Raw genomic sequence first — 24818 nt, forward strand, 5'->3', positions numbered from 1 at the left:
TTAATGCATGATATACTTATTGTTGCTATAAATTCACTTAAAGAAACTTAGCATGTGCCAGGCCCGGAGTTCAATCCCCAGTACTGGGGGAAAAATTATTTAAAACATTATGCAATTTATTGCTAGTAAAATAACAGATCAATAAATAAAAAGAAAGGATCTTAATTTTTTTTTTTTTTTTGGTTTTTTTGAGAGGGTATCACTATGCAGCTCAGACTGCTCTGGAACTCACTGTGTAGCCTATGCTGGTCTTGAACTCTTAGTGATCCTCCTGCCTCAGCCTCCCGAGTGCTGGAATTACAGGTGTGCACCACCACGCCCAGAAAGGATCTTAAATTTTTAAGTATCAAAGTGTTGGAACCAAAAGTTTCAGAACTATTACAATTGCAAATAAAGGCCTATGCTGGGTGTGGTGGTGCAGTCCAATAATCCCAGTACTTGGGAGGCTGAGGAAGGAGGATCACTGCACTTTAGAGGCCAGCCTAGGCTACATAGTGAGACCCTGTCTCAAAAAACCGAAAGAATGAAAAAATGAAAAATAAAAAAATAAAAGCAAGGGCTGGGGATTTAGCTCAGTGGTTCCGCCACCTGCCTTAGAAGCAAGTTCAATCCCAGTACTCCCAAAAAATAAATAAATAAAGGCCAAAAGCATCACATTAGCTCTTCAGATTCCCTTTGCAGAGATAACCACTCTGGGTCAGCAACTTTCTAGATTTTTTCCTATATTTTAATGCAGACATGTGAACATAATGTTTTTTTTCTCAAATACTTATCTTTTAAGAATTATTCTGTAACTTGACTTACAGTTTACTTTCTCGTGTTAGCTCATAAATTTACATCATTCCTTATAACTACTACAAAATACACCACAGGATATTTGGTTAGTATGAGATACTTCTTTTTTCTTTTGAGACAGGGTCTCCCTGTGTAGTTTTAACTGGCTTTGAACTCACTGTGTAGCTCAGACTGGCCTTGAACTTGTAGTAATCCTTCTACCTCAGCCTCCCAAGTGCTGGGATTATAGGTACTTGCCACCTCTGCTGGCTAAGGTACATTTTCTTCTTCCTCTTCCATCACCTCTTTTTCTCATCCTTTTTTCTTCTTTATTTGTAGTGTGAAAGATCAAACCCAAGGCCATGTGTACTTAAGCATGCACTTTACCACCAACCTACAGCTCTACATTTTCTTTTGGTGGACATTCAGGTTATTTCCAATTTTTAACTACTAAACAATACTGAAAAGGAGGCCAGGGATGTAGCTCAGTGGCACGGCGCCTCCCTGGCAAGTGTACGGTCCTGCGTTTGATCCCCAGTACCACAGAAAAAAAAAAAAAAAAAAAAAAAAAAAAAAAAAAAAAAAAAATTTTTTTAGTCATATATTTATCCTCCCCTTTTTCCTGTATTGAGAAATGAACCAAGGGCCTGGCCTTGTGCATGACTGACAAGTGCTCCACCACCGAGCTATATCCCCAGACCTTTTCATTTTTTTTATTTTGAGACAGAGTCTCATTAAATTGCCAAGATTGAACTCAAAACTTCAGATCCTCCTGACTCAGCAAGAGCTGATGATTACAAGCATGAACTGCCATGTCCAGCTTCTAAATATCTCCTTATAATAAAATACAACTGTACAAGAGAAACTGCTAGCGGAGAAAACCACTAAAAATGCCTAAAAGTTATAAATTGATTTGAAAGTACTTTTAACAGAAGAAAAAAAAAAAAAAGAGGAAGGCTATCATCCTCTTTAAAAATCTACCTTTTATGGGTCAGGTATTTAGCTCAGTGGTGCTGCCGCCTGCCTCAAGTGAAACGTCTTGAGTTCGATCCCTGGTACCAAAAAATTTACCCTTTTACATCCCAAAAATAGGCAAAAATAAGCAACTCAAAAAGGTTGCAGATAATAAAAAATTAAAGCCAGGTTTCCTCTTTGCTTGAAAAGTAGAAATGGTGCTAGTTCCAGATTATCTGCACAATACCAGTTAAAATGTGAAACATAATAAACTTAATCAGTGTTTTTATGGACTCCTACCCAGAGTCTTTTTACCAAGTTCTCTTTAATGTCCTTTTACAATAGTCTGGATTAAAACTATGCTTGCAGGCCGGGCATGATCCTGTACACCTGCAATCCTAGCATTTGGGAGACTGAGGCAGGAGGATTGCTGTGAGGCCAGCCTGGGTTCTATGGTGGTTTCAAGGCCAGCCTGAATTACACAGTGAGACCATGTGTTAAAAAATAAAACATAGGGCTGGGTATTTAGCTCAGTGGCTCTGCGCCTGCCTCGCAAGTGCAAGGTCCTCAGTTTGATCCCCAGCACCACAAAAAATTTTAAAAATATATAAAACTATGCTTACAGACGCCACAGAACCATAATAATTGGGTTGTTTTCTATGACACTTAAGGAGCATTTTCATAACGTCTAAAGTTACAGCTTGAGAATCCCTTGTATGAAAATTTGAAATCCACAATGCTAAAAAAGTCTGAACCTTTCTGAATGCCAATGTGACCACTCAAAGAGCTGGAGCAGAGGGCCAGGGATTTGGCTCAGTAATTCTGCCGCCTGCCTCACAAGCACAAGGGCCCGAGTTCGATCCCCAGTACCAAAAAAAAAACTATGACATATTTATCACTTCTCTGAATTTCAGCTAAGAACAAGTGTAAAAGGTTGAAGCATTTTAGATTAGGGAGATTCAACCAGTACAGTCTTTGCAAATATTCCACATTTTTAAAAAAATCCAAAATCTGAAAACACTTCTGGTCCCAGGCATTCAGATTAAGAATTCTCTACCTTTCCTGCTAAATGGCACACATGCCAGGATGTCTTCACCAATTTACTCTTTTATCTGTATGAGTCCATTTCTCCATACTCTTGCCAACATCAGATATTATTAATCTTTCTTACTTTCCAGCAAGCTGACAGTCAGAACAGTCCATTATAATTAGCATTTCCCTAATAATTAGTAAGATTGGGTATCTTTCTATATATGGCTTTTCAGACTTGCTCCTCCAAACTGCCACTTCTTATATCTGTGTATTTTAAATTAACAAGAGTTCCCTCTCAGTGTACTGATTCTTTTAAGTATTATTTCTCTCTTAATACACTTTCACAACTAAATATATCTTGGGGATTTAAAGACCTACACAGCTAGAAATAAAGTAAAAATTCTTTTAACTTATCCACCATGCATAAGCCACATTCTGCAAAAGGATATAAAACATGTATTTATACATGAGACATACACCATAGGAGGTCAGGAACAGACCTATCTAACCCTTATTCTCCATTACCATAAGGTGACTTATTTGTCAATGACCCTGTGCAGTTTTATCACTCCTGTTTACAGATAACAAAAAACAAAACAAAGATCCTCGGAGAAGCTCAGAATTTAAACAGTTTGCCCAAAATCACAAAGGTAAGCAAGAGCTCCAATGGATGCCACTGGCTCAACCACTGTGCTCTGCCACCACCTCTAACTTAAAGGTTTATCATGTGACTTGGGCCTTTATAAAGTCAGTATCTGGTCCTTTAACCACCACTGTTGATGACTGTCTTGTTCTAGCTGATCTTAACACGAGCCCAAACAACCTTAATTATGATATAGGACTGGGAACTCCGCATTTACCCCAATTACTATGTCACAGGGTGCCCTAAGAACACCTCTGAACTGCATGGAATGTGTGGGGACAGAGCTGTGCCCGTGAAGCACTGAGGAGTCAAAAGCAATTCATCGGGTTCTTTGGTGAGCAAATCACAAAATTAACCCAGGCATCAAGACTTCCGCAATAATCCCAAATAACCACCTCATAAACAGCATCAACTAAACCCTAAGTTAAACACCTAAAGAACAAGAATAATATAGTTACTCCCTTAGATATGCAGGCTGTTCCCAAAACTCCTTCTAGGCTCAGCCTCAAGATCACATTGCTTGAAATGTGGAAATCAATATGGAGAAACCTCAAAGAACTAGGTTTAGAGGTTCCATTTGACCCAGCCATCCCTCTGCTCGGTATCTTTCCAAAAGAATTCAGAGAATCATGCCACAGTGATATACACTCACCCATGTTTATAGCGGCACAGTTTATAACAGCTAAAACTTGGAAACAGCACAACTGCCCATCAAGTTGAGACTGGATAAAGAACATATGACTTTTCTATAAAATGGAGTACCACTCAGCTATAAAGAAAGAGAAACTAGGGTCATTTATAGCTCAATGGATGCACATTGAGGCCATACTCAAGTGAAATAAACAGGACACACTTGAGTAAATACTGAATAGTTTCTCTGGTGTGAAAAACTAAAAGTGTAAATAAGGTTCAAATTATATAACTAATTGTGTGAAATAGGAAGAAAATGGCTAAAGGAGAAGGGGAAGTGGGAAGGGTAGGGGAAAGGAAATAGGGAAAAAAATTGAAACAAAATCTTTGTAAATAAGGAAGGGTGAAGGGGGTGAAGGAAAGGCAGGGGAATAGGGAAAAAATATGAACCAAGATATATCATGTAAAGGTACAAGACCTTAATCATGAATGTAACTATTGTTTGCCTTAAATGTATCAAAAATGGGGGGAAAAGATGAATTCATTAAATAATATGAAAAAAATAAGTGTACCAATAAACTTAATGTGGAAAAAATTTTAAAAAGATAATACTGCTTCACACTTCAGCCTCTTTTAATCCTAACAGCTTGTAGTTCCTACATACATTTCAGGATGTTTCACACTTACATGCCTTGACTACTGCTGTCCCTTCTGCCTCTTCCATCCTTATTGCCTGCTTAGCCTCTGCTTACTCCACACCCCTCTCTGAATTCATTCCTATCTGTACCAAACCCCAGGTGAAGCCTAATTTCATGCCCCTAAATACAAACCCTCCATGTTTCTTAAGGAATCCCAAATACACTCATATCACCTGTTTACAACTTCTCTTTAATTGCAGAAATTTTAATTGACCTATAGGGGGTCACTGTCACAGCACACCACTGCTATGATTGAGAACAGAAATAACCACCCATGGAGCCAGCCAGAAAAAAAGCGAAAGCCACTGTACTACAGGTATTTTTCTCTAGGTAAGGTTCTTATTCTTTGTCATCCCTGAAACTAGACTGGAGTCAAGTGTGAGCACAGGTGCTCAATCTGTACTTAGACCATAAAAAATGAACTTCTCAAACACAAAAAGCAGAAATAGGGACTTACAGGAAAATGGTAGAGTGGTGAACAGCACAGAAACAACCTCCCCAAGACCCAGTGTCCAGACACTGGAATACAGCAACATGAGGAAGAAAAGGAGGGAAGTCAGACTCTTAGACCCAGCAAGGATCTGGAATGAGAATTGAAGCCCACACAGGGAGAGCAGAGAGACCTCACAGCAGGAGGAAATATCATGGCATTTTCACCTTGAGCTCTGACTCACTGCATGGGTGGGGTAGCTTAAACCTGCGGATGCACGGTGACCACTGGCAACCACAGAAGCCTCCATGAGGAAGTGCACCAGTGGAACAGAGCAATGGACACAGAGGACTGTGGTGACTGGTGGGTTATTCAGGTTCAAATGTCCCTCAAGAGAGGGCAGTTGGCCTTAGAGCATCTTAGAGAGGGTCTAACTGAGATGGGAAGTCAGAGTAGCTGCAGGTTGTCTCCATCAAATGTCAAGGTGAGGTACAACTGAGTTTAAACCAGAATGGAGTGGAGCTAAAGCCAGGAGGAGGGACACAGAGTGCTGCAGGCTGAACAAATTGGGTTCCAGCCTAACAAGCAGAAATCTGCTTGAATTTCAGTGGAACCAAAGGTGCAGGCATGTGGGATTATCCACTACCCCGTCTTAAATCTATGGCTGGCGTACTGGAATTAATCAACACTGATCTGGGCTCTGCTGCCCACTGTCTACCAGCGACAACAGAGACATACCCTGAAGGGGACATTTTTTTCTTTTTTTGTTCTCATTTTTATATGAGTATGAACATTGTTTCTAGGTTTTTGTTGTTCTTCTGATCTTTTTATCTATTCCATTTCTCTTTCCCTATCTTCACCAGTTTCCCAAAGTTGGTGTAATCTTCCTTTGTTCTCCAGCCTTCCTTCTAATCTCTTCCTGTTCTTCTATTTCTTTACTTTTCCTGTAAAACCTTTTCAAATTTTCTCCCGAGGGTAAAATTGCCATAAAGAGGACATAATGTATATAATTTTGTCTTGTTTTAGATTTTGTTATATAACCACAGACATAAGTGGAAAAATAATAGTTACCACAGTTTGTCATTCTCTAGGCTGTTTGATGGTATTATTGATCATTGTAACACTTTAGCCAAGGCGACATTATCGTTCTAATCGGTTGTTCTTCCTGGTATGCCAACAATGACATTGCCTAAGGGTCACAAACAATACTATAGGCCAGTACCAAAGATCCAGGGGCTAAGCCAAATAGGCAGCAACTTCTCATCCCCAACAGACTAACAAAGTAGGACCTTGCAACAGACTTGAAACCCAAAAGCAAACTATACCTGGAAGATATCTCGGAGAAGGGGAGGGATGGGGAGGGCACTTAACAGAATGCAACCCCAGACTTCCAGTTTACCAAAGGCAAAGCCAGGGGTCAATAAGGAGGATCAATGAGAAAGCCACCCACATGTAACAAGTGGAAATAACAAAGCAGATAAATTAGGCTCTAGAAAAATCAAATCAGAAATAATCTTGCAAAGGAAAGAAGAGACAATAGAAAAAAAATAGAAACAAAGCTTTTGCATTTAAGAAGGGGAAGAGGAGTCAAAGGGATGAGGGAATGGGGAGAAAAAGAAGCAAGATATATCATGTACACATACAAAATCCCTATGATGCATGTTATTTTATATACACACACACACACACACACACACACACACACACACACACACACACACAAATAAAATGAATGGGCTGGGGATTTAGCTCAGTGGTTCGGTGGCCTGCCTTGCAAGCACAAGGACCCAAGTTGGATCCCCGGTACCAAAAAATAAATAAATAAATAAAAAATAAAATGAACCAATATATGTTGTTCTGCCTAAAAAAACTAGTAATAATCTCTCAGATAATTTCAGAGATGATGACCATAATGAAAGGCATGGTTAATGAAACTAGAGCAGATACAGATTTTTTTAAAAATAGAGGAGTTTAGGAAAGTGATGGAAACCATAAACATCCAACATAGGAAAGAAGTAGAATTTATGTCAGATAAAAACAGATATCCATGCTGGGCGTGGTGGTGCACGCCTGTAATCCCAGCACTCAGGAGGCTGAGGCAGGAGATCGCTGTGAGTTCAGACCAGCCTGGGCTGCATAGTGAGTTCCAGGTCAGTCTCAACTACATAGTGAGACCCTGTCTCAAAAAACAAAACAAAACAAAACAAAAGCAAACAAACAAAAAAGATTTCCAGGAGATTAAAAATTCCATTAAAAGTATATGCAACAGAATGAACCAATGTGGGGACAGAAAAAATAGGACTGTAGTCAGCAATCATGAAAAGAAAGATTCCTTAAAAACACCAAGGGACCATGGAAAATCAACCCAACAGGTGCTAGGTGGTGCAAAGAAGAACATAAGATTGATAGGAGTAAACAAATGAATGGGAAATAGTAAAAATGATATAAAAAGCCTGTTCACATGGACCAGCGATCTAGCTCAGTGGCACTGCACCTGGCTCACAAGCTCAAGATTCTGAGTTCTATCACTAGTACCAAAAACAAAGACAAAAAACAACAACAAAAACACCTGTTCACAGAAGTAATTGCAGAAACTTCCCAGAGAAAAAGAATTTGACATATAGATAAGTGAGGCACAAAGAACTCCAATTAGCCACGGTCAAAAAATTCTCCACCAAGGCATGTAATAGTCAAGATTTCCATTATTTCAACATAAGAACAGAATATTAAAAGCTGTTGGAAAAAAGAAACACATCATCTATAAAGGAAAGCCCATCAGAATCACAGTATACTTCTCAAACATAAACCCTCAAGTCAAAAAGAGTTTGGAGTGAAGTATTTCAAGCCCTAAAAAAAAACAGCATCCAACCCAGAGTAGTGTACCTCAAAACTATCGGACACTACAGTGCCATGAACTGAAACAGAATGCATCAATCAGGAAAGGCAAGTAATTAAACAGGGGGTGGGGGTACCAACAACAGGAAAATTACAAGGATAAGTCAATATGTATCAGTTATAACCATCTATGTAAATGGTCTCTCAACGTACCAATCAAAAGAAACAGATTGGCAGAATGAATCAAGAAGCAAGATCCAATGTAATGCTGTACAGAAGAAACACATTTAATTCAAGAAGAAATTCATAGGCTTAGAGTCAAAGGATGAAAAACAATATTTGATGTGACAGGAACCTGGAAAAAAGCAGGGGTAGCTATTCATTTTGCAGACAAAGTGGATTTAAAGCCAAGACTGATTAAGAAAAACAAAGAAGGTTGCTACATCTTGTAAAGGGAACAATCCAAGAGGAAAAGATGTCATAAATATATATACACTAGGGGCTGGAGATTTAGCTTAGCAGCCCTGTGCCTGCCTTGCAAGCGCAAGGTCCTGAGTTTGATCCCTGGTACCAAAAATAATAAATAAACAGGGCTGGGTATTTAGCTCAGTGGTTGCAGTGTCTGCCTCACAAGTGCAAGGACCCAAGTTCAATCCCTGGTACCAAAAAATAATAATAAATAAACAAACAACACAAGTGCACCCAGCTACATAAAACATTAATAAACAGGAAAACCAAGGTACATCATCCAAAAGTATAAGTTCCCAATGATGAATGTAAATGTATTATATACCTAAAATGTACCAATAAAATGGACAGAAAAATCAAATAAGCACTAATATAATTATGATGGGGGACAATACCACACCATCACAAATAGCCAGATCAACTAGACAAAAAAAAAAAAATCTACAAAGAAATATCAGAACTGAACCAAACTTTTGAACAAATGGCCTAGTAGATGTTTCAGAACACACATTCTTCTCAGCCGCACATGGGATGTTCTCTAAAATAGACCACATACTAGCTCATAGAGCACGTTAATAAATTCAAAGAAATCAAAATTATCCCATGCATATTATCAGACCACAGTGCAATTAAAGTGGAAATCAGTGGCAAAAGAAACCACAAGAATTTCATAAACAAATGGAAATTAAGCAACAACCTCCTGAATAATCAGTGGATCACAGATGAAATTAAAGCAGCAATTAGTCTCTACAATTAAACAATAATGGCTATACAACATACCAGAATGTATGGGACACAATAAAAGCAGTCCTATTAGAGAAATTTAGCAGTGAACTCCCATATCAGAAAAACAGAAAAAAAGAAAAGAAGAAAAAAAAAGAGCAAGCTCAAATCAACCTTATGTTAAACCTCAAGTTTCTAGAAAAAGAACAAGTCTAGCCTAAAGTTCAAACAAGGCAGGAAATTATAAAGATCAGAGCAGAGGGGCGGGGATTTAGCTCAGTGGTTCCGCCACACAAGGACCAGAGTTCGATCCCCAGTACCAAAAAAAAAGATCAGAACAGAAATTAATGTAGTGGACACTAAGAAAACAGTACAATGAATCAATGAGCTGATTCTGTGAAAGACTAAATAAAATCGACAAACCCTTAGCCAACCTTCTCAAAAGAAAAGACAAGACTCGACTCAAATCCATACAATTAGGAATGAAAAGGAATTAGGAATGACATCACAACAGATTCTGCAGAAATCCAGATGATCAATACCTACTTCAAAAACCTGTATTCTAATAAGATGGAAAACAGAAAAAAATGGACAGATTCCTGGGTGCGTATGAATTACCAAAGCTGAATCAAGATTTTAAAATTCTAAATAAACCAGTATTAATCAATGAAGATGAAGATGTAATTAAAAACCTATCAACAACAAAAAAAAAAAGCCTAAGGTCCTGACAGATTCACTGCTGAATTCTCCAAGAAATTTAGAGAAGACTTAAGGCTAATTCTTCTCAGTTTAATGAAACTGAAAGGGAAGCAATACTAAAATTCATTCCTGGAAGCAAGCATTACCCTGATAGCAAAACCAGTGAAGGAGCCAACCAAAAGACAGAACTACAGGCCAATCTCCTTAATAAACAGATACAAAAATCTTCAATAAGATAGTACACCAAACAGAATGCAGCAAATTAGCAAGAAGATCATACACCACAACCAAGTAGAATTTATCCCAGGAATGCAGCAATAGTTCGACATATGTAATTCAATAAATACACCATATTAACAGAAACAATGACAAAAAAAAATGATCATCTCAATAAATGCACAAGAAGCATCTGACAAAGTCCAAAACCCATTCATGATAAAAACCCTACAAAAAATTGCACTAAGAGGTCTTTATCTCAACCTGATAAAGGCCATCTATGACAAACCAACAGCCAACATCATACTAAATGGACAAAAACTGAATACTTCCACTGTAAAATCAAGAACAAGAAAGGATGTCCACTATCACCACCCCTATTCTGTATAGTTCTGGAAACATTAATGAGAACAATAAGACAAACAAAAGCAATAAGGACCGGAAAGGAAGTTAAATTATCTGTGAATGACATAATACTCTACACATAGAAGATCCCAAATACTCCACCAAAAAATTCTAGACTTAATAACCAAATTCAGTAGCACAGATGGATACAAAGTCAACACTTAAAAACCAATAGCATTCTTGCACACAAATAAATGCACTGAAAGAGAAATTAAGAAACCCACACCTTTCATAATAGCATCCAAAAGAATGAAATACTTAGGAATCAATCTAAGACCTTTACATGGAAAACTACAATACTATGAAAAAGGTCAAAGAGGATATCAGAAAATGGAAAGATAACCCTTGTTCTTGAGTAGAAATACCAATATAGAGAAAATGGCTATATTTCCAAAATGATTATACAGATTTAATGGAATCCTGATCTTAATACCAGTAGCATATCTAACAGAATTTGAGAAAACAATCCTAAAATTCAGATGAACTAGAAGAGACCTAAAATAGCAAAAGCAATTCTGGGTAACAAAGGCAAGGCAGAGGGCATCATAATCCCTGACTTGAAATTACACTATGAAGCTACTGTGATAAAAACAGCACAGTACTGGCAAAAAAAAAAAAAAGGCCCATGGATCAATGGAACAGATTAGAAGATGCAGAAACAACTCCAAACATATTCAACCACCTTATCTTTGACAAAGGGGCCAAAATATCTCCACTAAAAGAAAGACAGCCTCTTTAATAAATGGTACTGGTAATGGACGGGCCAGGATTTGGCTCAGTGGTTCCGCTGCCTGCCTTGCAAGTACAAGGACCTGAGTTCGATCCCCGCTACCAAAAAAATTTTTTTTAAATTAAGTAAAATAAATGGGACTGGAAAAACTGGGTTTCCACATGCTAAAAATTAAAAGTAGATCCATATCTTTCATCACACATAAAACTAAAATTGAAGTCAATCAAAGATCTGAGTATTACAATGTAAACACTCAATCTGCTGGAGAATAGAGTATGTAGAACTTTTGGGGGTTTTTTGGTACTGAGCTAAATCTTCAGCCCTAGGTAGAACTCTTGAAGACAAATGTATAGGCAAAGACTTTATGAACAAAACCCCAATCAAACAGGAAACATTGCAAAGAATCAACAACTGAAATCTCATCTTATTAAAAAGCATTTGCACAGCAGTAGACCACCAACAGAGTGAAGTGACAACTCTCAATGTGGGAAAAAGTTTTGCCAGCTGTTCCTCAAAAAACTAATATCTAAGCCGGGCATGGTGGTGCATGCCTGTAATCCCAGCACTTGGGAGGCTGAGGCAGGAGGATCACTGTGAGTTCGAGACCAGCCTGGGCTACATAGTGAGTTCCAGGTCAGTCTCAAGTACATAGTGAGACCCTGTCTCAAAAACAAAAACAAACACAAGGGGAAAAAATGAGAACCAAGACCTGGCATGTGAAGGTACAAGATCCCAGTAATGAATGTAACTGTACTGTCTACCTAAAATGTACCAATAAATTCAATTTAAAAGAAAAAAAAACACTAATATCTAATATATAAAGCACTTAAAAAAACATCATACCCCCAAATTTAAAGACCCAATCCAAAATTAGGCATCTGAAATAAACTGACCCCTCTCAGATATAGAAATACAAACAGCAAATAAATATATGAAAAAATGTTCAACATCACTGGTCCTTTAAATTTAAAACACTGCAATTCCATCTCACTCCAGAAAGAATTACTAATCTCAAGAAATCAACCAATAACAAATATTGATGGGGCTGTGAGGAAAAACAGAAACCTTCACTGTTGGTGGGAGTGTAGCTGGTGCAACCTATGTGGAAATCATTGTGGAAATTCCTCAAAAAACTAAAACTAGAGGTTCCATTTGACCCTAATATTCCCCCTCTTGATATCTTTCCAACAATTAAAAACATCATACCACGGTGATATATACACACCCATGTTTCTAGTGTCACAGATTGTAATAACTAAATCTTGGGAACAGACCACAGCTCATAACCAATGAATGGATAAAGAATCATTTTTATATACAATGGAGTACTACTCTGCCATAAAGGATAAGCTTGAGACATTTCTAGGTAAATGAATGCACCTTGAGACCATACTCTTAAGTGAAATAAATCTGACACACATTTAAATGCCACATTGTTTCTCTGGTATGAGAAATTAAAAGTGTAAATATGATCCAATAGGAAACTGGAAGAAAATGTTCAAATAAGAGGGACAGGAAGGAAGGGACAAGAAAAAAAAGAGTAGAAAGAAAATTAAAACAAAGCTTTTGTAAATAAGGACGGGAAGAGGGCTTAAAGGGAGGAGAGTGGGAAAAATAAGCAAGATGTATCATGTACGGGCACAAATTTCCTATGATGCATGTGATCGTTATGTATATCTAAAATGCACCATTAAAAAAATGCAGAAATAAATCGCTTCTCGGCCTTTTGGCTAAGATCAAGTGTAAAAAAATGCAGAAATAGCTGGGGATTTAGCTCAGTGGTTCTGCTGCCTGCCTCAAAAGTACAAGGACCCAAGTTCAATCCCCAGTACAAAAAAAAAAAATGCAGAAATAGCTGGGGATTTAGCTCAGTGGTTCTGCTGCCTGCCTCAAAAGTACAAGGACCCAAGTTCAATCCCCAGTACAAAAAAAAAAAATGCAGAAATAGGTAAATTAGCGTATGCACGCACGCGCACACACGCACACACACACACACACACACACACACATTTAACTTGCCAACAAAAGGGCAAAAGCTGATTCATTTTTGCAGAACTGACTGATACACAGAGAAACATTTGCAGCTGGGCACAGTGACACATGCTATAGACCTGCCTACTTGGGAGCTTGAGGCAGGAGGATCCTCTGAGCCCAGAAGTTCAGGGAAGAAACTATCTCAAAAACACATAGGGGCTAGCAACACAGCTCAGTAGTAGAATGCTTGCCCGGTATGTGCAAGGCACTAAGTTCAAACCCCAGCACACAAAATTAATTTAAATAAAAAGGAAAATAGTCATTGAAGGCATCACTAGGGAAAAGTCAATCACTTTTCAAACAGTTTTATCACCACCACTGGTTCTCTTAACAGCTCTCTCATTATCTGCCCAGCTAAGATGGCAAGCTGAGTAGTGCCTTCTTTTAGAAGCTAATGCTTAAAGAAATTTCTCCTTAAAATATTATTCAATAATGTTCTCACTATAAGAAGCTACTGGTAGTTACTGAGGTAAGATTGAAAACCCATCGTGTTGGGTAAGGCAGAGCATGAGCACTAGATAGATATTTGAGCTGCACTATCAGAACTTAAATCTTTACAGCTTCTTAATTAATTTTTACATACAAAGCGCAGAAATGAAATGAAACAAACTTGTCAGTCAGCCCTGTATCTCTAATACAAGATGAATCCTGTTCTTAGAATTAGTAAGTGTCTATGATTGAAAAGACAGTTTTTAAATTCTTACTTCACACTTCACATAAGAAACTTTCTCTGTTGTCAAATTATGACTAACCACATCAACATAAGAAATTTAATGGTTTCACTTTTGGGCAGTTTGTTTATTTTCCTTTTTTTTTCCGCTGAGTACTTTTGTGTGTGTGTGCTCACTTAGGCAGCACATCTGCTAAAATTGAGTACTTACTTTTTTTTTTTTTTTTTTTTTTTTTGTACTGGGGATGGAATTCAGAATCTTGCATTTGCAAGGCAGGGGCAGCGCCATTGAGCTAAATCCCCAGCCCCTTTTTGCTGAGTACTTTCAAATTTAAATGTGCCTATCTTTTAACACAGCAATTTCCAATCTAACCATTTATGTTATAAAAATCCCACACTAGGGTTGTAGCTCAGTGATAGTGTTTCCCTAGCACGTGCTGGGTTCAAACCTTGCTTTTCCCCCCTCCCCAGCACAAGAAAAAAATTTTAAGTCATATTATAAACAATATAATTTGTTATAGTCAAAATGTTGTGGTTATATGCATAGAAGAATTTCTGCAAAACAGTACACCAAGTAACCAATGACAAGGCCTAGAACATACATGGAGGAAGTGAAGATTGAAAACAAATAAATAAATATTTTTCACCTTCAACTTTGTGGTTTTCCCATTTGTTTTGTTTGTTTTTTGTACTGGGGATCGAACTCAGGACCCTGTGCTTGCGAGGCAGGCTGCAGCGCCACTGAGCTAAATCCCCAGACCTCCATTTGGTTTTTTTGATACAGGGTCTTGTTATGTTGTGCAGGTTGGCCTGGAACTCAAGATCCTCCTTCCCTTACTCTTGTGAGGGCTGGGATTACAGGTGTAGGTCACCAAGCCCGGCAAGGAGATTCCAAGTTCAAGACAAGCCTAGGCAATGTAATTCTGTCTCAGAATGACAGATGGATAATGGGTGGATGCGTGGATGGATGGAGAGCTGAGAATATGACTCAGTGGTAAACAGCTTGCCTACCATAGGCAAGGCTTTGGATTTAACTCTCAGAACTGCAAAGAAGAAAAGAAATAACCAGGTATGGTGGCACTCAGGAGGCTGAGGCAGGAGGATCACTGCAAGTTCAAGGACAGCCTGAACTGCATAGTAAGACCTTGTCTCAAAAAAAAAAAAAAAAAAAAAAAAAAAAAAAACAAGACAGACATGAGACACTGATCACTGACACACCCTTCTGCAAGCCAAGGTTCTACTGAATTTGGTAACAAGATGGGACAAATGGGCCTGACGGAGTCCATGCATAACACTTGTGTGCCTGTTTTGCAATCTTAGAACACTCCCCCATGAATTACAATCACCCTCCTGAGACAAAACCCTGGCATCTCTCCCTCTGTGGCCTCTGTCCCCCTCTCACATCTTTGGCCCCCTCTTCGCAATTCATTTACAGTAAGATGAAGCTGCTTAGAGCTGAGGATTTAGCTCAGTGGTTCCACTGCCTGCTTTGCAAGCTGAAGGACCCGAGTTTGATCCCTGGTACCAAAAGAAAAAAAGATGAAGCTGTTTAAAAATACATTAAGCACCCCCCAAATGTTTCATTGTCTTAAAACAGGATGTTTGAATGTATGTACTTTATAATAAGCCCCAATTCCAGACTACCCCTAACCTGTCCTTTTCCTGCAGTAAGACAATGAACCAACCCTTCAAAGAAGCCAAACAAGATTTGTATGCTTCAGAGAAAGCAAGAAACAGGACATCTCTGCTCTGACTTGCAAGTGCAAACACGATCTGAGCTGCTGTGTAAGCTGCACTGAGGATTTGAAGACGTTAAATGGGAGGGATAAAGGCAGGCAGGGCAGAGCCACAGCATCCAGAAAGGGGCTCCACTAATGAATCACCTGTGGGACCTCAGGCAGGTGATGTCTCACAGGGCTTTATGGAGGGAGAATCCTTGGGTAAAGCAATCAAAATCATGAAAGAATCTCTGGTTATATTATTAGTTTGCCCTTCTGAAAACAGATGTTTGATGCATTCTGACAGTAGTACTTTATTTATCGAAGGACTTTCAAAGAAAGTCTTGAAAGGAATTATCCGGGCCAAATCTTCTGTGTCAAAATCAACTGATCCAACATATCACCGAATTTTGGCAACTGTTATCACCATCAAAGATAGAATACTAATTTGGGGAATCTGCTCTTTTACAAGGAACAGATTTTTAAATATGCAAAACTGAGGGAATGTAGGTATTTCCAAAAGACTTTATTTCCCATAGCAAAATTTTTATGAGTAAAATGAAAAGAATGCTTAAATTATGCCAGCATCCTAAAATAACAGTGATTAAAGTATTTTGAAACTAGCCCTCATGATTTCCATAAATGTTTTCACCCATAGTTTCAACCTTTGCTTGTCAAATCATTACATGCTTAGTCCACCAAATAAAAGCACTAGGCTTGATCACCACTGTTTTGGAAGCTAAGACAGCTTCAGAGAATTTCCCAGCTGTATGTTAATAAAAAGCAGAGTGACCTGTCTGTAAGAAAGTAAGCTCACTGCTGCCAAATTAGCATTGAAAAACATTAGGGTAGGTCAAGGACCAGATGTCACAAACAGGTCCTAACCACTGTGTAAGAGCTGCCAAACTCACAACTTCCATCTTTAATTATAAACAGAATATGCTCATAGATGTTTCTAGAAATTACAACAAAAAAACCCAACAAATGCATTCTGGAAAAATGGCTCCAAAATCCATAAATCCATCTATTTACAGCAGAGCCAGAAGGCTGAGATCTGTACCACCCCCACTCACTCATCCATCCAAGTAACAAACACCCTGTGGTATCCCGCACTGTTGATTACACCCTCCTTCTCCACCTGCGTTCATTTCTACAAACAGTTCTGTTTGCTTTCCTCTGCCTGACCATCCTCCCTCATTGTGCTTTACTGGCCTCTTCTTCCTCCTAGAGCCTCAGACTCAGTCCCTTGGGGATCTTGTCTAATTCCCTGGTTTCAAATACCACAAGCTAATGAGGCCCTTAATTTTTACCACTGTGTCTTACCTTCCTTTGAACTCCCTACTGATGTATCCCACCAGCTTCTCAACATTTTCATTTAAATTTTCTAGTAAGTATTAGAAACAATATGCCAAAAAGCAATGTTCCCAATTTCCATTCAAGAATTTGCTCCTCCTCCAATGTTCTGCATTTTGGTAAATGGTATCAATTTATACCCAATTGCTCTGACCAAAAAAAATTGTCATCATTGATTCCTCTTAAATCTCTTTATTAACCCATCACTGCTTCACAGAAATGTATAGAGAATGGTCACTACTCACTACCTCCACTGCTAATACCATCATCTCCTCCCTGGATACTACAATGGGCGCTAGTTCCCAATTTAGAGTGCTAAATGCAAGTTTCAGATATTTCGTTCCAAGCATTTTGAAGGCACTATTGCCCTCTCCAAATTTGTGGAAAATAACCTAAAGATGAACACCAACATTCCTTCCTCTCTGCACATGCATGACATTCTACCATCCACTGACAGTCTATTTCCATCTCAGCCTAGAACCCAGAGTGGCCTGCTGATTGCTCTGATCAGTGAAATCGGACAAAAACAACAAAGTACTGATCTTGGGTCTAGCCTTTAAGAGTAGGAGCTTCCACTTTAAGCTAAGGTAGTCAGTCACTGCACCTTAAGGGGAGAAAAATGCAGGCAGCTGGACATGGTGGTAAAGGCCTGTAATCCCACCACTCTGGGAGGCTGAGGCAGGACTGCCAAATTCAAACCCAGCCTGGCAGGTCAGCCTCTTAGGGAGACTCAATCTCAAAATTTTAAAAATGATAAAAGAGCTGGAGGATGTAGTTCAGTGTGAAGGTCTCTGGTTTGATCCTCAATACCACAAACAAGTAGAAAAATTCAAGCTACTATTTATTGCACGTTGAGATATGTGGAGAAAAGTCACAGAGCATTTACATGAGTGAAGCCTTCTATGACCTTTTAGCTCTCCTTAGTAAATGACCCAAAAGGATACGATGGGAACTGAACCAACCACCGAACAGACCCAAAGAATGAGAAAGAAGTTAACTGTTCACCTGTAATCCCACCACTCTGGGATGCTGAGGCACAAGGACTACAAATTCAAGACTGCCTCAGCAACCTGATGATTTGTTACAACTCTGTCTCAAAATTTAAAAAAAGAATCATGAGAAATAATAAGTTGTTTGCCTGTAATCCCAACACTTTGGGAGGCTGAGGCAAGAGAATCATAACTTTAAGTCCAGCCTAGACAACTTAGTAAGACTCGGTCGAAAGATAAAAAAGGAAGCGGAGGGGGAGGGGAATGGAACGGGAAAAGCAGGGTAGGATGGAGATATAGTTCAGTAATAAAATACCCCTGGGCTTCAATCCCCACTACCACAGGAAGAAACAGAGAGAAAGACAGACACTGATTTGTTGTTTTGAGCCATTAGGTCTCAAAGAAGAGATAACTGAAATATCATCACACTAAGTGATAATGCCTGACATTCTAAGAACTTGAGCCTTCTTCTGTTTATAGTTCCACTAGATTTTTCTTAGAATATTTCTAAGTTCAAATTATTTCCTAATCAAATTAAATGGTTTTAGGATAATTCTCTAACACATATATGTACAGTTGATGCATACATATTCCCCTTCAGGGCAATAAAATTCACAGTGTTAATATTTATAACTGTTTATTTACCAATACTGAACACTTGCCAAACAGCAACTTTCAGACCATGATAAATTACACACTCAATTTTAATGAACCACTCAAAACTATGCTTGCCACCCACCTTCATGCAAAATCCTGGCATCCAAGCCAATGTGTAAACATCAGAGTTACAGGACAGATTCTAAGAATGCCAATCCTATCCTTGGTCACTGACACCACACTGCCACCTCCTGTCTTCTGACTCAGGAAGCTTGAATCAGAGGCAACAGTTGATAAAGGAAACTCAGCTAAGAATAGCAGCATAGCGAACCATCATCTTTCCACCTCTCCTTCCTCCCAGACCAAACCAACTGCCAGAGTTGTTCAATGGATAATTCATACCTTTCAAAAATTAGTTACTGCTAGAAAAGCTGCTGCCTGAATACTGCTAAGGACAATTACAATGTAAGTCACCTCAAATCGATGATGGTGGCTCCACCGCTTCACTTTTAATGTAAAATCCCAATTGTGAAAGACTGCAATTGCAGCAGCGTGGCTCATTAAGCATTTCACAGCACAGTAAAAGTAATCCCTCACTTGCTGATGCCTGAAGAGGTACACAGGCAGGGCCGTGGATTTAGCTGTGATTCCACCGCCTGCCTTGCAAGTGCAAGAACCCGAGGTTCTGTCCCCGGAACCAGAAAAAACAAAACAAAAAAAAGCTACACAGACAAAAGCAACTGAGCTACCACCATACTACAGAAAAATTCAAGTCAAGCTCCTTACAGGGAAAACCTCAGATCTCTAATTCCAAAGGGTATGTTTATTTCAAACAGAGGTAAAAGCCTCAGAACAAAATATGCCCGTTGCAGTTTATTATAATAGCATTTGGCCTGAACAGACAATGTCAGTGACCACACCAATCAAAAAGGAAATCCAGAAGAGTCTCAGTTCCCACTGGCACTGGAGAAATGTCATGTTTCCATAACATCTTCCTCCAGTTCACGGTGGACAGCCATACAGTAGAAACTATAAAACCGTTATTTTCTAAAAATTCTATTAAGGCAAAAGTAGGAAATCTTTCAAACTGTATGCTGTTGAGAAAATATGAAACCAAGAAAAAGCCCTCCAAATACAACTACCACTCAAGCAATTGCTGATCTTATATTCAGGACTCCAATGATAACCTAATTTATTCTTTATTGAGTTTCCTAACAGTCAACTTCAAGTATCTGCATGTGTGAGAAACTTGCCAATTCACAAGATTCACCTGTACCACACTGACAAGGACCAGCACAGCTACTCACACCTATGTTCAAAAGTTCAATATGAAAAATAGCTTTTGATAGCTAAGACTTTGAAATTGGCCCCACAGCAAAGGGTCATATGCCCTGGCTAATGGCCAAATTGGTGGTCATGGCCCATCCTATTCTATAATTAACAGCTATTAAAATGCAACACTAGGACCGCGGATTTAGCTCAGTGGTTCTGGCACCTGCTTTCCAAGTGCAAGGACCCCAAGTTCAATCCCTGGTACCAGAAAATAGATAGATAAATAGATAGATAGATAGATAGATAGACAGATAGATAAATAGATAGATAGATAGATAGATAGAGATAGATAGATAGATAATTTTAAAAATTCAACATTAGCTTTGAAATAGCCACTTAAAGTCAAAGTACATTTAAAACCTCAGTGACTTTTATAATGCTGTCCATTTTAGGTGGCAAACACAAGATTCTAATATGAAAGTAACTTTTTCTACTTTATTTTTTAAGGAAACAAGGACATTTGAGTATAGGTATCACAGTCTGTTTTAAAGGAACAAATTAGAAAAACATTAACTGTAATATTCTATTTTTCTCCTTAGTAAAATATACATGTATCTTAAGGCCATAACTAAGTTGTAAGTTTGATAAAAATTGATTCACCTATTAAAAACTTAAAATATGAAAATTTCAGAATCTGAAACTCATGAAAATTTAAATAAAACCACCATCCTGGGGCTGGCAGCTTAGTTTAATGGTAAAGTACTTGCCTTTTATGTGTGAGGCTCCAGGTTTGATCCCGGCATGAAAAAGAGAAAAAGAAAAGAAAAACTACCACCATCCTTAGTTTCTCCCTGTCAGCAATTTTACCATTCCCTCTCCCATGCCCAACAGCCCACACACACAAGAAACAGTGCTCATGATATTTATGCTATCAGAGGGGCTTATATAAGGCCCCACAAGATACCAGTGGCTCTTCCAACCAAATTCAGCTACAGTCTTTCCAAGTCACAACTATTTCTACGCTCCCCTTTACCTCAGAGAGAGAGAGAAATGTAAGCCAATACCTCAAAGTCATCACCCCGTGTTGACTCTTTTACATTTGGAACCCAACATGTAACACTATCACAGATATCCAATGTAATCTTCTCTTCATTCCGGATGCAAGGGACCTCAATCTCATCATAGTACTGCTATAATCTTCCCCACCTGAAGGATATCTGAATGCAGAAAAGCCACATTCCTTCCACATTCCCTTCAGACTTCAGTAATCGGGAACTAAGCTCTGTCCAAACCAACTCAACAATACCCCTTCCTGAAGGGGTCCCGCCCAGCTCAGCTTGCAGTAAGAGCCAGACCAGCCCGTCAAACATCCAATCACCTTCTAGGCCTGCTCCCAGTTTGGAGAGTACAAGTCCATTCATCCATCGCAGAGTGCTGCCATAGCATTCTCTAGCACCAGTTTCCCAATATGCCTTGCATAACAGGTATAAAGGTCATAGCTGCACCAGTGGGCATGTCTGGCTCAGAAACACACATGATGATGGGATGGAGGAATGAAATGACTACTAACCATAAAGAACTCCATCTCCAAATCCTGCAGGCTAACTTGGCAAAGATTGACCTACAACAATCAACTCACGATAAGCAACCACGGAGGATCACTTCTTAACCTCACCATAAGCACTGGACATGGAGTCACCAGGGTGCCTTCTTGGCTCCAAAAAGGTTTGCAGATGGTGGAATGGTCCAGGGAAAGGAAAACTGCACCTTTGCTCCAAAGTTAAAACAAAACTGTAATATATAATTTCCAGTGAATTTCTTTCAGGACAGCGAAAAAAAAGGTTCTACTTTTGTTTTGACATTTCAGTATAAGCAAAGCATTTACAGTACTCAATTGTCCTCTTAATTCAGTAAAAAGAAAAAAATTCTGTAGTCAGTCCTACATACTTTGTTAGCAAGAGTTTCATTTAAAATACTGAGCATCGCTTCTCGGCCTTTTGGCTAAGATCAAGTGTAAAATCCTGAGCATTTTAGCTAGTGAAAAACGTACTTAAAAATTTAATTTACATTGTTAATAAATTGAAGAAGCTTTCAATAATAAATATTTGCTGCCACTGGTAACATTTTGTCAAATGAGGAACTCTTGTTCATTATGAAGTAGTAAGTTAATTAAGTATGTTTTTAGACTTGGGAAAAAAAACTTTTTTTTTGGTACTGGAGATAGAACCAAGGCCTTATACACTGAACTGCATCCTCAGCCTTTTTTTTTGGAGACATGGTTTCACTAAAATTGCCCAAGCTGGCCTTGAACTTTGGGCAAAAGCCTCTAAGAATAGAAACAGTTGTTATCAGACAATGTTTCTAATTTAATTCCCTACACATGAGGGAGAAATTAACACCAGATTGGAAAGGAAAGGCAGAGGATGAGGCAAATTACAAGCAGGTCAATGAAATGTACCTGGAAAACTCAAGATATTTAATATTTTAAATTTAAAAACTCCCTCGTGGGGGATTTAGCTCAGTGGCGCCACGTCTGCCTTGCAAGCACAAGGTCCTGATTTCAATCCCTGGTTCCAAAACACACACACACAAAAAAAACCCTCCTCAATATTAAAATGCCAGTCCTTCCAATACAATTATTTGCTTATTTTTTTTATTCAACATTTTATAAAAAATAAAGGCTGGGGATGGAGTTAACAGTAAAGAGCTTGCCTAGCATGCTCAAAGCCCTGCGTTTTATCCCTAGCACTGAAGAAAATAAATAAATAAATAACCAACCAACCAGAAAAGACACACTGGCTAAACCTAAAACCACTGAGAATTTGCACAATATGCTTAGTTTTTCCCAAGGTAGCCAATTCACATACTATGCCTTTAAAAATCTTTTTAAAAGGATAGGATTTCTCCCTCAATTTTTCAATCTCTGAAAAATGAAGACCAAGATACTTTTCAGCACTTAATCTACTTCAAAAGCATTAAGATTTACATCCTACTCTATCATTTGACCCCTACCAAAATTCCCTACTAGAATTAAATCAGATCCCTCAGACATTTTTCCAATTATTCTCATGAAAATTAAGTACATACAGAAAAATCCGCAAAGATCCAAATCAACTCATTCTTAAGAACAGTTCTTGTAAAAAAAAATGCTCTACCTGGAAGAGTTCAAATTAGAAACAGGAAAGCAGATGACACTTTTGTCATCTAATTTTTTTTTAATCTTTATTAGTACATGTCTATGGACACCATGATTACATGCACTGCAGGGGACTGGTACGCATACTAACACATTTCACCTCTCTTCCCTTTCCCCCTCCCTCCTGTCACCATCTATCTCAGCACAGCAAATCCTCCTGCCCTCCAGAACACACAGTCACACCAATTCTTAACCAGACTCAGGCAGCCCTAGTTTGAATTAACTTCAAGCTTATTGTCTGGCCCGGTGGGGGTGGGAGGAAAGAAGGCAGAAATTCTAGTCCCACTGTGCAAAAGCCAGAAGAGGACAAACCAACCCCAGCACCACTGACTGGGAGGGACCAGTGCCTTAACAGTTACAAAGCTTGAAATTGGCCTGTGTTGGAGAACGAAGCCATTTCTCAAAAATAATTCAGTGCCTGAAACTGTCTGCAAATATTTTGTAAAGTGACACACTACACACGCTCTCAGAGAAGAGAAAAGCCACTGGTGAAGTAACACCCATTTTCCAGTCTTCGCCATCTCTTGGTGGTTATTTGTGAGCAAAAATACACCAAGGCATGGGGTGAGCATGGACAAAGGCGATGTTTGCAGAAACCTGCATAACTTTGGAATGAGAGGACTTCTGGGCATTTGCTCAGTATTCTAATACCCACTGTTGAGCTAACAGAGTAAAGGCAAATTCCTTTCCTCTCAGAGGCGCCCACCATGGCCTCCTAACCCGGACAGAAGGGAAGGCACACTGCACCCGGGCGGGTGTACAGCTGCTTTCACCTATCCTGATCATTCACCGCCTCCTAAAATCCTCCAGATTGCCAGACTGCTGGTTGAGACTTCGATTTTCTGTGGTAGCAACTTGACCTGCTCTTCAGAGAATATTTGCTGGAAGAGGTTCCTACATATACACTCGATTCCTTCCCACGGTTATCACTAACACACACCCCTATCATAAATTTAAAGGCAAGGGTAAAAGACGGGAAATGCCAAGCCATACTGTAGCCCCATAAATATAAAACAACAAAAAAAGTTGTTTTCAACTGCGTAGCGTCTTTCCTCCTAACAATGCGGCGAGAACAGAAAAAAATAGCTCACCTTTGCCTTTTGGGGACCGAGTGTTCAACTTCTATGGGCTTCCCGTGCAGTTCGGTTTTACCTGCGGACACAGAAGAGATGAGACCGTCAGCCAATTTTGGCGGCTCTCCCCGCCCTAAAGACCTGCACAGCTTACTAACTGGCGACACAAATGGCTCCTGAGACTCTCTGCATGGCCCCCAAAGGCCGAAGAGAAGCCAGGCGCCGAGCGAGGGAAGCGGACCCCTTCGGGTGGGTGTGGGGTTCTCGCCTACAGAGGGTTGGAGAGAGATCAATCGTGGCACTACTTCTTTGGGGACATTCTAGCTCCATCTCTCTCGCCCACCTCAGAGTCACCCAACCCCACCAGGCCTGCGTGAGAGACGCGGCACCTCTCTTGCCTCCCAGCACACTCCCCAATGGGCAAACCCGGCCGGGGGACGCTGGCTTTCTTTAGAAGGGCGCCCCGGCCTTCCTCTCAGTCTAAGCCAAGCCCACCGGGAACACTTGGCGGTGGGTCAGGGACGACCCGAGTGGCCAGCAGAGGGAAAGAAAGAGCGAACGGCCAGGGGTGCTCCGCAGCACAGAAAGAAGCACAACCGCCGGCAGCCGAGTTGATAAAGGGGAGGCCTGAGCCGGGGTCCCCTCTAGGAGCCCAGCGCTTTTCGGTTTCCCCTTGGGC

General features: G+C 39.5%; 1 protein-coding gene across 2 annotated transcripts in view; it reads right to left on the reverse strand.

Annotated features, from left to right (window-relative positions):
• Igf2bp3 (insulin like growth factor 2 mRNA binding protein 3) overlaps positions 1-24818 on the reverse strand; it is a 141520-nt gene that overhangs the window by 115963 nt on the left and 739 nt on the right. For both annotated transcript variants that reach the window (XM_010641117.3, XM_010641119.3), the window contains exon 2: positions 24158-24218. In XM_010641117.3, coding sequence (XP_010639419.1) covers positions 24158-24218 — 61 coding nt within the window. The remainder of the gene's footprint in view (positions 1-24157; positions 24219-24818) is intronic.

This window comes from Fukomys damarensis, unplaced genomic scaffold (assembly GCF_012274545.1).
Source record: "Fukomys damarensis isolate Sample0158 unplaced genomic scaffold, DMR_v1.0_HiC HiC_scaffold_4, whole genome shotgun sequence".
NCBI lineage: Eukaryota > Metazoa > Chordata > Mammalia > Rodentia > Bathyergidae > Fukomys > Fukomys damarensis.